Here is a 12,910-nt window from a genome sequence, read left to right as displayed (position 1 = left end):
TAAATAATCTGCCGAGTGGACTCCTTTAAATTTGGTGTCAGGAGAGAGAGGGGCCAGTCCCCCAATCCCATTTCTCCATTTCTGTGAATGAAAGCATACACACACACACACTGTTTCTGGACTACTGAGCAGACGCAATTCTCGGAGGAGGGGCTCCTCTTCTGTAAACACTGAGCGGGGCTATGTAAAGCAGACAGTGCCGCAAGCGTGTTCATGTGTCAATATACACGTTCAGCTGCCACCTTTGTGTGCTTTTGAGAGGGCTCCATTTATTTGGTCAGTTTCCAGTTCACATGCCGTAGCATGTCCTCGGGATGAACCAACATAACCAGGGGCATTGACTTTTGCTCCAAAATGGTCCAAGCAGTCTAGTAACAGAAAACCCAGGTGTCACTTCTACTTTTGGGAGACACTATAGCACCCACTTACTTGGGTCCATTGGGTGCTCCTTGAAGACAAATTTCACGGCACAGAATACACTATACTCATATCTCCACCCTTTGACATTTCCCCTGAGGCCTTCAAATGAAACTCAGAACTTGAGCATTTTGCTGGTGTAGGAAGACTCACGGTGTTTCCAGATCTGAAATCCCAGTGATTACGTTGGATCTCAATTAGGAGGAACCACCAAAAATCGATAGCTTTTTTTGTTTTTTTGTTTTTTTTTACTCCAGGTATTTCCAGGGTTTTAGGCCTCAGGTCATACTTGGTTCTTACATAGTTTATAAGCTATACACGTTCTGTATTTAGATTGTAAGGTCGTCAGGGCATGGACCTTGGGTAAAATTTTCAAAAGCACCGAAGTGATTTAGAAGTCCAGTGATGGAACTTAAGCCATGTCTACGCTATGGGCGCTACAGTGGCATATCTGCAGTGGTGCTACAGCTGTGCTATTGAAGCGCTGCATCATAGTCATGTCCTACGTCAATGGAAAGAGTTTTTCCATCTATCTATATAACCCACTGTCACAAGCGGTGGCAGCCAGATTGACAGAAGTATTCTAGCCACTTCTACACCAGGGACTAGGTCGGCTTAACTATGGCTCTTAAGGGTGTGAATTTTTACCACCCTGAGGATGTAGCTAGGTCGATCTAAATTGTAAGTATAGACCAGGTCTTAGGCTCTTTACCTACATCTCTCTTAAAAACGGGATTTATGCGCTTTATGAAAATGTTACTCATTGTCCTCATGTTTGTCGCCAAAGAGCCTAGCACGCTGTTGACACGATAGAAATAATAATAGCTTCTGGACTCCCAGAAGGAAGGTGACTGTCTTTCAGACCAATGCTGCAAGACTAAAGAAATAGAAGTCTCTTGAGTGTTTTTGTCTGTGTCTAGATTCCGACATAAGTCAGGAATGTACACGTGTGTGACCTGTGTTGTTGTTTAATGTTTTATTTAAGAAACAACTTGCAAGAAAGGTGACATTTAATATCAGGTCATTATCTCTTTATTCAAAGGTTTGATAGAGTAGAATGGTAGCTGAATCTAAATTAGTCATAGTCTATTATGGAGGAAGGGATATGTATGAGACATAACAGGTCATGTTCTTTAAGTAGATCCATCTCCCCTGTGATAGCCATAATCTCCAGTGGTTCAATATACATATTTTGTTAATATCAATGATAAATATATACAGTTTCAAATGGTTTTAACAATGCCTTTTCATAGTTGCAGGTAGATCTTTGAATCCACATGAAAGGGAGTGTCAAATATTTATTGAATAGTTTCATACTTCTTCAGAAGCAGTAAATGCCCCACTATGTAACCTCATTGGAAGGGACTTGAATCAAATTTAGAGCTGGGGATTTTTTTTTTAACTGAAATGTTATAAATTATTCTTCCAGACTACGTTGTAGGGGCATAAAGCCCTCTTTATGCCGGCACTGAACTAGATGGCTCCATTTCTGTGCTGGTGGAAGATGCTAAAATCTGTTGATACTTGTATGGATTGAATGTCTATGAGGGAATTCTTTCTCGTCAAGTAACTTTTAATTAATCTTGGAACAAGAGAGGAGCGTGACATGCTGTATCTGTTGATACTTGCAGATCGGTCCAGTTCATACTTTCCACTGGGATGGCGGGGGCCTGTTGAACTGGGTGCTCTGCTGTGTTTGAACTGATATGGTTTCTCTTTCTCTTTCCTACAGGTGGAGAGAGACTTTGAAAGGGAATACGGGAGACTTCAGCAGTAAGTGTTAATCAGAATGGTGTGCTGAGGCAAGGGAAGAAAGAGATGACCACAGATCTGCTTCTCACACAGCTCAGTCTTATTACATCTTTCCTTGTGATGCTGCCCTGATGCACTGTTAGCAGCTTGTTGTTCTCCCACTTAGAGCGGGGTAATTTTGAGATGGTTTATTGCCAGTGTTTCTCACGCAGTGGGTGGCCACCCCTGGGGGGGGTCATGAGAGGCAAGCAAGGGGGTCACAAGGTACTGACAATTTTATCGTAATTCTAAAGCAAGGGAAATAACATCTTCAAGGAGACCAAAACGATCCGAGTTTGTAATGTCAAATGTTGTAGTAGCTGTTATATGGGCCTATCACTGATACATTTTTTAACTCTTACTTTTATAGTAAACATAGAGGTCATGAGAGGATGTGGGAGGTCACTTGAAATTAATAATATGGCTACACAGCATTATACATAAGAGAAACTTGTCCAGTTGCCTTTAACTCCCTGTTGGCATAGTTATCATATATATGTTTGTTTGTTTTTTTAAAGATCCAGAATTTAGTCTTGTTCTTCCCTATTTCAGGCTGGAAGATCAGACCAAGAAACTGCAGAAAGACATGAAGAAGAGCACAGATGCAGATGTGGGTACGTAACAGTGTGATGCACTGATTGGGAACCAGGGCATTACAAGAGTAAGTGACTTTCTCAGGGTCCCATGGGAAGTCTGTGGCAGAGCTAGAGTCTGCACCCAAATCTCTTGAGTTCCAGTTAACTACAACACAATCCTCTCGAGGGCTCCTAACTATTACTTAACCAGAGTCATACGGTGAGCCCATTGGCTGAGCCAAGAACAAAACCTCCGTCTCCTGAACCCCGGCTTTCTGTGTGACCTTGGCCAAGTCTTTTCACTTCTCTGTGGTTCAGTTTCTGCCTTTGAAAATTTGGGATAATTCTTATTTGGTTGAGGGTAGCGCCTGAAGGCAGCAGCAGAGAATGAGGCCCCCTTGTGTTGGTCACATAGCGAGAGACATTGTAAAGCACTGTGTAAGTGCTCAGTGTGTGTATTTCATTTATATAACTTTGCCAGCTCACATATAAGAATAACCTTGCAAGTTCTGCCTAATATTTGGCTTGGTCTTGCTGCAATGGGCTACGTAGGACGCAATAAACAAGTAGTCTGTTCATGCCACTGCCCCAGCTGTTTGCTTCTGAGAGTTCAGAGAGTGACATCTGCTGTGCAGGTGTGCGTCCCTCCTGCGCATGAGGCCCTGCCGGCTCAGTTAGCAGTTTCTCCAGTAGGAACCCAGTCTGACCGCATCACACAATACAGCGTTTTACACAGACATGGGTGAGATGAAGAGACTAGACCATCTGAAGGAAGAGACAGTGGGGGAAGTGGAGATCAGTGATTGCCAGTTGCTAAAGTGCGCTGAGCAGCCTTCTGGAACATGCAGAAAAGAACTGTTTTAAACAGAGCTTTTTTGCAGCACAGAGTTTGGAGCAGTCTCTATTTTTATTGGCCCACCAGGCGTTGGAGTCAAGGCAAATAACATGGGTAGGCAGGTGTGGGCTAGTCCAATCTCTACAAGCACCTCAGGGTGACTTGATTTATGAAGAGACAGGTACGCTGAAAAGAACCCACATTGTGCTGCCTGCCAGCAGTAGGAGAAGGGGATGCGTAGCTACACACACAGCACCGTGATAGACATGAACAACAAATACTGCAAGAAAGAATCCATTCCAAGGTGAAAGCTTCTCTCCCTGGGACATTGTTCATTATCAGGGTTCCTGTGGTAAGTTTTTTCTTGTAAAGGATTCCCCTCCCCTCCCTTTCAGTGGGTGTTTTTATATGGAGCATTTCAAGCCCCAGAGGAGCTGTGGGAGGACTCTCCTTTTCCGTTCTGCTTCATGGCAGAGTTGCAAATTAGTCCAGGCCCCGTCCAGATCCGGTATGAGCTGATTTATCATTTAATGGCATGAAATCCTGAATAAGGGGAGAATTGTAAACTTGGTGCCAGTGAATAAGAGTGTCCCAGGCCACAGAGGATGGAGGACAGAGGCCTGAAGAGGCATCCAGGACTGCTGGAGGCTTCCCTCTCCCAGCAATATCTGAGTACAGAGAGGCGAAGAGATAATTGGAGTTAGTTAGCTAATGTGCAGTTGCCATGTCCAGCAGAAGCCTGGCAGTGCATCAGCTCTGCTGCTGTTCTTCCTAGTGTCTGATTTCTTCCATTGTAGCTCAGTGTTGAGGGAGTTTATTGTTCAGTCTGACTCTAAACATTCATGAGCACATTTGACCTACCCAGCCCTGGATTGAGCCTCCGTGTTCTGCCAACAATAGAGAGACACTCAGAACTAAGCAGACACTTTCTCATATGCACAAGTTTTCCTGGGAGACTTGGGTGCTGGCCTGTCAGTTTCAGCAGCATGGCTGGGAAAGGTGATACAGTGGATTACTTACAACATTTGGCTGTACTGTGGCAAAGGGTCACTCAGCATCTCCATTACTTGCTCCCTTTCCAGAGGGGAGGTGGCTTTAAGGAGCAGAGGTTTTTTGTTTTTTGTTTACTGTTTAACTGCAATAAAAGTCCTCTCCTTTTGAAATGAAATGTCCACATTAGACCACAAATCTGCTCTGGATTTGGCATGCAGATGGATGCTGTTTTAATTATAAAATGATAGCTTTATTTTGCTTTGAATAACCAGCAATGGCTTAAGGTCACTTTTTCTAATATTAATAATACTCAGCATTTTATATTTACAAAGTACAGTGCAAACATTTAACCAGTTCCTCCTCCAAGCCTCTGCCTTCCCCTGGTTGTACAGATGGAGACATGGTGGTACAGAGGAAAAGTGACTTTCCCAAAGTCACACAGTAAATCAGTGGCAGAGTAGGGACTAGAAACCAGGAATCTTGATTCCCAGCCTCTGGGAATCTGTCTGACAATTGCCTGTCATCACTCTCTATCCTAATTGTATTAAAGTCCTAGTTCTCTGCATTTTGGGGGGCATAGTAATTTTTCTTCCAGCTGAAGAGTTCTACAGTTTTTAGCCCAGTCCTGTTTTGGCACAAATCCTTCCTCAGATGTGGTCTCACATGAGGTTTCTGTCCCATCTGCCTAAAGGTTTAAATGTGTAAACCCTTAATGTTGGAATAATAGTCAGATACAGTAGCTTTGTTAGTCCATAGGGATCTTCTCATTCTGGACTGAGCTTCCCAGCTATCAGAACATGAAGTTCTGAGCTTTCTGTATAATTGTGTATAACCTTTAAAGCAGAGCATTTAATCCCTTGATTTGTGATCTTAAGCTCCATTATTGCAGACGATTTTAATTCAAACATTAAAAGTTTATTCAGTGATCGTCTTTAAAAAGCTCCTCTGAGCTACTGTACGAAAGAGTTTGGCTTTCAGATCCTTAACTGGAATAACTTATAGCAGCATTACTGGGAAAAGAGACAGAGATTTGTAGATAGTGGCGATATTTTTACTTACATATTGGCTCTTCTATTGTATTCATCTTCTTACATTATGTAGCAGTTATTTACTGTGAGTGTAACTCAGCCTATTGCTGTATGAACTCTACGCTGGTTTTGCACGTTATCCTTCTACAGTGGTGTACGAGGTGAGGAGCCACCGCAAGGCCTTTGTGCTGAATTTTCTTTGTTGAAAAATGAGGCTAGTTCAGCTTGATAGGAAAGAAAAGATGCTTGTAAAGCTGAAAGAAAGCCAGCAAAAAGGGGCTTGATGGAATGCAAGATGGTGCCTCTGAGTTGAGTAGTGGTCTGGCGGGTCCCTTCTGACCTTAAAGGCTAATACTAGGTAGTGGCCAAGTGGCCACTTCACAGCTGCCACAACAGCCTCTTGTTGGCAGTCGCAGCAGAGAGGTCCTGCCTATGCAGGTGTGTGCTGAGGACCCATTGCAGGGAAATGGTTCCCTCTGGAAGAAAATGTAGGCTCATTGCTGGGGCAGAGATGGCATGCTTGCACTCCTACTACCCATGCTGTACCTGTTTTGCAGACAAATAAAGGTTTTCTTTCTCCAGTCCTGTCAGTCTGGCCCCTTCCCCCCAGCACTAAATCCACTTAAAATATGTATTTTTGTAAAGCTTTTTTGAAAGACTTAATGGACTGTGCTTTTTCTCATTGTGGGGGAGCTGCAATGAGACAGAGCAATGCTTAATAGTCTGTTAAAAAAAGGCAGATGTATAAAAAAGAGCCAAAAAAGCCATCTACATTATTTTTAAAAGAAAATCATGCTTTTGTTAGTCTGGTATTATTTCTGGCAGCGTCACGTCTTGCATTTGAATGGTCCACACTTAACCTAGATAAAAACTATTCTCTCATTGTTTACATGAAGAAATCAGTTCCTCTCTCTTTCTCAGCCACCACCTTGTGTTCCTGGAAAGTTTAGGTGCTGAACTTGCCTTAGTGGCTGAAGTTTTAGGTTTGTATCCCAGACCATACTTTGCAGAACTGGGATAATGAATGAATTCCAGTGAACTTGGATTATTTTGCACGTGACTGTCTTGTTATGCAACTCCGTGTCACTGATGGACCTTCTCTTCTTCTTTTACATGCTCTTGGGTTCCATCGTACCACAGCCATGTCGAAGTCAGCCGTGAAAATCTCTTCAGACCTGTTGTCCAACCCGCTCTGTGAGCAAGACCCCAATTTCCTGGCAATGGTAACAGCCCTGGACACTGCCATGAAGAGAATGGACTCTTTCAACCAAGAGAAGGTGAGCCTGGGTTTTACTGAAGTTGGGGAGGAGAAGGGGATGATAACTTGTGCTCCGTGTGTGTGTCTGTTCCATAGAGGTGAACTCTCCCCTACCCCTGTCTTCTCTCACCCCCACACCTCAAGAGGGGCCCCAGATTAATTTACCATATCTTGGGACACTTCAGATGAGAAGAGATGCATGTGCCTCCACTTGGAGCCAGTCAGGTCTAGCCTTTAAACTAGCTAGAGGGAGTTCTATAAAGTAACATGAAGTTCTTTCTCTCATTCCCACTCCACTGAGGACCAAGTGTGTTACCCTCACAGCACACTCTGTCTTTGTTGGCTTGGAAGCAAAGGACCAGAATTGGTGGGGTCCTTTAACTCATAACCCGCATGGCACCAAGTTGTGCCATGAGTAGAACAGAACTCACTAAACGTGCCAGTGATGAGACAGAAGGTACCATGTGTGTCTTAGCGCTGCTGGTTGCATTAGAAACTTAGTTTCGGCTCCCGAGCCCGGGAGTTTGTGGGGTGGGGATTAGATGATGATGATGATGTTAATTTGTAGTCTGGTATCACCTAGAGGCCCGCGCCCTGGTGTGGAAGACGCTGCACAGAGATATAACATAGTGCAAACAGGCTTCTTCAACCACATTTGTTTGTAACAATCTCTTTTCTTCCAATAGGTGAACCAGATCCAAAAGACTGTGATAGAGCCTTTGAAAAAGTAAGTAGCAGCATTTCCCTATGAGCAGAATCCAGTGCTTTCAGTAGCCACGTTCCCTAGAGACATCCATCATTTAAAGGGACAGTGTCAGGATTAAAATCATAGTCCTTCCAAAAGCAAATAGTTTTCCCCCAACCTTCAAACAAGAAAGTATCATCCCTATTTTACAGTGCTAAAGCTGAGGTACAGGGAGATTAAATGATTTGCCCAAGTCCATGCTGTTAGCCTGTGGCATAGCTGGGAAAAGGGCCCAGATCTCTTCGTTCCTGATCTTTGTACTTCAATCTGCTAGATGCACGTACCTGTGTTTCAGAGAACACCAGAAGTTAGTAAAACCCGAAAGCACTGAAAACATCCAGCCTGTCTCCATTTATGCTGTTGGTTAGTTGCTGCATTTTGGCTGGCTTGAAGGAGGAAAATGGACTAGTCAGTTTCATTGGTTTCTGATCTGGCTCAGTCTCTGGTCCTTCAGAAGTTTGCAGTGCAGTATAATGCAGTGCTGCCACTTTGGGACTGCAGATGCTAGAGGTGAATGTTGATTTGACTGGAAACCTGTTTCCTTTGGAAATTTAAAAAAGAGAATTTACAGAAATATTTTATTGCTCTTAGTTTTAGTTAAAGGCGTTTTTTCAAAGCCTACATTTTGGGCCAGATTTGACCTGACCGTGTCCCTGTAATGTGTACGAGGAGTAGCTAGGAGGTAAAGACCTCACAAAGAAAGATGCGGGACGTGACATATTGCAGTCAGATAAAAGCCTTGAGGGGACTGAGTCTGTGAAGCTCTGCAAAAGAGTCCTACCAAGCCTTACAGGGCATGTGAATTCCCATGGGATTTTGGCCCTGAGTGAGTGTTTGGTGCTCACCGTAGAGGCAGGGATCTAATAATGAATCCATTTGCATAGAAGCCTCCCACTGACTTATTTTCTATAGACAATTTCCTTCAGAGCGGGGGAAAGGATCCCATGAGGATCAGACCATGAGTCACCTGACCCTCTGCTGTCAGGGGAGAGGATTGAATTTGGTGGTGTTTCTTTCTGTCAGCTGAAGAACTTACATGACAAAGGTGGGTTTCCTAGGTGCTGTTTGCTTTTCTAGGGCCTGATCCTGCACTCGCTGACGTGAAGGCCAAAATTTCTATTGGCTTCAGTCAGTCCAAGATTAGAGGCTGACCGTACTGGTCTGCAATCATGTATATGTGAAATTTTTGGTTCCTTTACACTTAGAATACCACACATACCCTTGTTGCAGAATCACTGCATTCCCTCCACACCTTGTCAACTGCAAGAAGTTAACGTGTATCTTACAGTGTGTCATAACCCACTGATGCATCGTTTCAGTAGGGATCTTGTCATTTGAAGTATCCAAGTCTCCCATTCCCGTGCAAGTCCCACCAGCATTGGCAGGAGTTGTAAGAGAGCATCAGAGACTATTCCCCTAAAAGTCAAAGGAAAATTTCATTTAGTGCGGCAAAATGTCTTCAGAAGTCCCTAGATTCACTATTTTATTACAAGAACAGAGAGAGAGCGTGAAAATAAAATCAGTTGACTTTAATAAGACAGTAAGTGATGCAAATTGCTGAATAACAATTTTAGTTTACATTTGACATCTGGGTTGGCATCTGGGGTTTTTTGTTTTTTGGGGGTTTTTTTTTTTTTTTGCTTCTTGTTGTTTAATCCCAAGTCTGAAACCAACATATGCCACTCTGTGCATAGGGTTGCCCTGAATTTTTATTGTGAGGGTACGTGGTGACTTGAGTTTTGTGATTTACACTGTAGCCAGATAATCTTGATAATTAAAAAAAAAAAAAAAAACCTTTGGTGGAATTGTGTTGCTTATTAGCTAGAATCGTCCCTCGTATGAAAGATACAGCAACTTTGTCTGCCAGCATTCTATTAAAACCATCTCTTTTAATTGTGAAGAGCAAGGTCTTTGACTTAAACTAGCCAGGTGGTTTCCATGTGACTGTCCTTTTGTTCTGTGTACACCACCTAGCACAATGGGGTCCTAATCCATGGCTGGGGCGCCTAGGTTCTACAATACTACAAACAGCAAATAAGCATGTGTGCATAAAAGAAAGATCCCTTCCGTCCCACCTTGGGTTCTGAAGTAGCCAGCTTTCAGGCTAAGTAGGTTCAGGGCAAGTCATTATTTGGATGCAAGAAGCCTAAGAAATGCCAGAGTTCCACTGAACACAGTGTTGATGATTCAGCTGATGGCCTCCAGTGTTGTGGTCATGAGCTCTGTGTTGTGACGAGATGTAAAACTCCGTTCCAGACCCGTTGTCATTAAAGTGCTTTTGTGGGATTTATGGCTGTTTACTCCAGTGTCCTGGCTACTTATTTCAGCTTTAGTGATTCTCTTCTATCTCCTTAAGTTTCCGTGGTACTTAGATGTGACATTTTTCACTTCCTACACTTGTCAGTTGAGCACCATTGCAGTGTGTTCTAAAATGGTTCCTGTTTCATGCCTGTGGTGGCTGCATTTCGGTGGTGACCATTAATGACTCCTCTCCTTTCCTGCATGCGTGAGTGCAGGTACAATACATATGTAGTTCCTACAGGCAGAACAATTTGTAAAGAGCCTTGGGTTCCATTTGGATCATAATGAGATGCACTATGGAAATGCAGACTTGCACCCTCGGCCTGCTTGCTAAAGATTAATTAAAGCTGCCTGGAGGATCCTCGTCTCATTTCAGTTCAGTATTGTTTCCCCTGGTAGAGCCCATTCTCCCCGGCCTCTCCCAAACTCGCTTTGACCTAGAAACAGGCTTTGATTCAACAGCTGTGCTTTATTACTTCTTCACTGGTGGTCTTTTATAGTTTATTAGCCAAAGACACAGATAAGTATAATCCAGCGATATATTAATGGTAATATATTGTAATCAGAGGCACATGGGTAATAAAATCTCCATTCTGTAGTCCAGCGATATGAGGTTTCAGTAAGCTATCGGCCACATTAAGAGTAACCATCTCAAAAAAGCAGCAAGCACGCTCAAGGGGTGGTTCTATCATCCAGATCTCCCGGCTTATAGCAGAGTTAGGATCATGCAGTCTCTTCCTTTTCGAATTATAACCTCATAGCTGGAAAGCGCTCATTTAATTTCACTGAGTTAGCAAAGTTCCAGCGAGAATATGACACAGTTTAAGGTGTGGGTTGGGCAAAGAGCTGAAGTGACTGGAGAGGTCAGGGCTTCACTTGGGGAGCCGCCTGTGTAAATTCACACCAGATCAGCTCAGCGAAAAAACAGATGCTTTTTACTGCACTCTGTAGCTTCCAGTTCTTCAGCCTGGCTGGGTTCCTCTTGTCCCTAGGGTCAGGGTTGAGGTGCGTTGGCTGGACTTGGGGTTGGTGATGGACTGTGTACTTTCATGTTGCTATTACATCTTGTGTGTCAGTATTTAAGGCAGGAAACAGTTTAAATAAGCCAGGAGGTTTGAGGATTCATTGACTTTAATGCCTTTTGCGTTTGGAGTTCTGGGTTCCGATCTGACGTTAATTGCAAGCAGGGGCGTGCACAGGAACAAAAATTTGGCCTCTTTTTGGAGGGGCACTTTCTCTGTCCCCAGGGGCTGTCACCTCCCAGGGCAGGAGGAGCTCGCTCTCCCTGCCCCAGCCCCGGAGGAATTCTGTGCCCCTGCCAATTGGGGGGCCTGTGCCCCTGCTTGACTCCCCCTTCCTCACGCCCCTGGTGGTGAGGAGATCTTGATTTAACAGACAGATGATTTGAACCATCCTATTTATCAAGCTACCCAGGCGTTAATGATTATTGAGTGCTTCCCTCAGATCCTAAATTCCCAATTTATGAAACTCCCCCTTATCTTAAACCAAATATTCCCCATCCCTGACATCCATCTACTTGTCTGTCTGTCTTAGACTCCTTGGGGTAAGAGCCTTCCCCTTCCTGTATGTCTGAAAGGCACCCCTCACGTTGTAGGTGCAGCCACAAACAAATAGCAGTAATAATTGGTGTCACCCACGTGGCTTGAAGAATCAGGATTCTGCTGTCGTCCTGAATGGGTCAGCCATGTGGTTTCTACCACAAGAATAGCCGCAGTTCAGGCCTGGAGTGCTCTGTTAGAATTTGTGCTGGTCCCAGAACTGCAGTGAATTGGCAGGGCTGGGGGTGAGGGGCAGGACTCAGGACTAAAATAATAGAAAAGGTGGTAGATCAGGACTGGGCTGTGTAGGCCCCACGACTTGAATAGCAGGGGGGCTGCCAGGTAGGATGGAGGTGCTTTGCCAGAGCTGTGTAGGGAGAGGCCAGAACTAGACTATCAGGGAGTAATGCAGGCCAAGGCTAAGGTGGTGCAGGTGATGCTACCTGCCTCCATGTGCTTGGTCTCAATGTCAGGAGAATGAAAATTCCCATAAGTAGAATGCCTCCCACAGTAGCCTGATGTATAACTTAAATTATATCAGTACGCGAGCGAGTCCCCTGGCAGGTTTCCATGAGGGCTGAAAAGTGGCTAAAATCCCTGCTGCCTGTCCTTAGCACAGGGTCCACCATCTGGGGGAACAGCTCCGTGGGAGCAGAGCCTGGCCTTCTCTCCATCAGCTGGCTGGAGTGCCCCAACATACAAGTTGCACTGCTTAGTCTCTGCCTCCCCAGCTTGCTTGCACACATGCTGTGTGATCTCCCTTTTTCCCATAACCACATAAAACCCTGCCGTTAATGTACAGCCTCAATCTGTACTTCCTTCTCTGACAGTGAAAGCAGATAACTAGCCAGAAGGGTCCCCTGGGGGCGCTGGGGACCGGAAACAGGAAAAGCCGCTTTCATGTCCTTACAGGCCTCTAATGAGGATTTCATACACAAAGCAAGCCACATGGCTGCCCCCTCCCTCTCCCCCCCCCCCCCCCCCCCCCCCCCCCCCCCCCCCCCAATGCAACCTCCCTCATCTCAGGGCTCTTGGCCTTAATCCTCAGCTCTCTCCAGTTTGAACTGTCATCTTATTTTTCTTGTGCTTTTTGCCGTAGTCGGAAGGGATGGTTTTAATTTCCCATTCCTGGTGGGTGGATGGGCCCGCAACGGACGTGTGGGCACGGATTGCAGAATGGCAGGCATTCCTGAACATAGCCCAAGTGCTTTGGCCTAGCGCTGAGCCACCCCTCTCTTGTCTTTAAACTTTCTCCCCATTTCTTTCTTACTCCCAGGTTTTTCTTTCTCCTTTTCATGCTTAGTTACTATTTTCTCCCCTCCTGATTCCTACCCCTCCTTTCCCCTGTAACCTTCTTTTTCCTCCTCGTTTCCCTTTCCTTTCCCCAAAGCCTTCAGATTGCCCGTTG

At 44.7% G+C, this 12,910-nt stretch overlaps 1 protein-coding gene across 3 annotated transcripts in view; it reads left to right on the top strand.

Moving 5' to 3' along the window:
* Positions 1 to 12,910, top strand: part of BIN3 (bridging integrator 3) — a 73,865-nt gene that overhangs the window by 37,962 nt on the left and 22,993 nt on the right. For all 3 annotated transcript variants that reach the window (XM_067543683.1, XM_067543685.1, XM_067543684.1), the window contains exons 4-7: positions 2,150 to 2,190; positions 2,761 to 2,822; positions 6,780 to 6,916; positions 7,584 to 7,624. In XM_067543683.1, the coding sequence (XP_067399784.1) occupies positions 2,150 to 2,190; positions 2,761 to 2,822; positions 6,780 to 6,916; positions 7,584 to 7,624 (281 nt within the window). The remainder of the gene's footprint in view (positions 1 to 2,149; positions 2,191 to 2,760; positions 2,823 to 6,779; positions 6,917 to 7,583; positions 7,625 to 12,910) is intronic.

This window comes from Emydura macquarii, unplaced genomic scaffold (genome assembly GCF_026122565.2).
Source record: "Emydura macquarii macquarii isolate MOO-44397 ecotype Brisbane River unplaced genomic scaffold, CSIRO-AGI_Emac_v2 contig_967, whole genome shotgun sequence".
Lineage (NCBI taxonomy): Eukaryota > Metazoa > Chordata > Testudines > Chelidae > Emydura > Emydura macquarii.
Note: the sequence above shows the minus strand (reverse complement) of the source record. Positions and strands in the feature narration are given on the sequence as shown.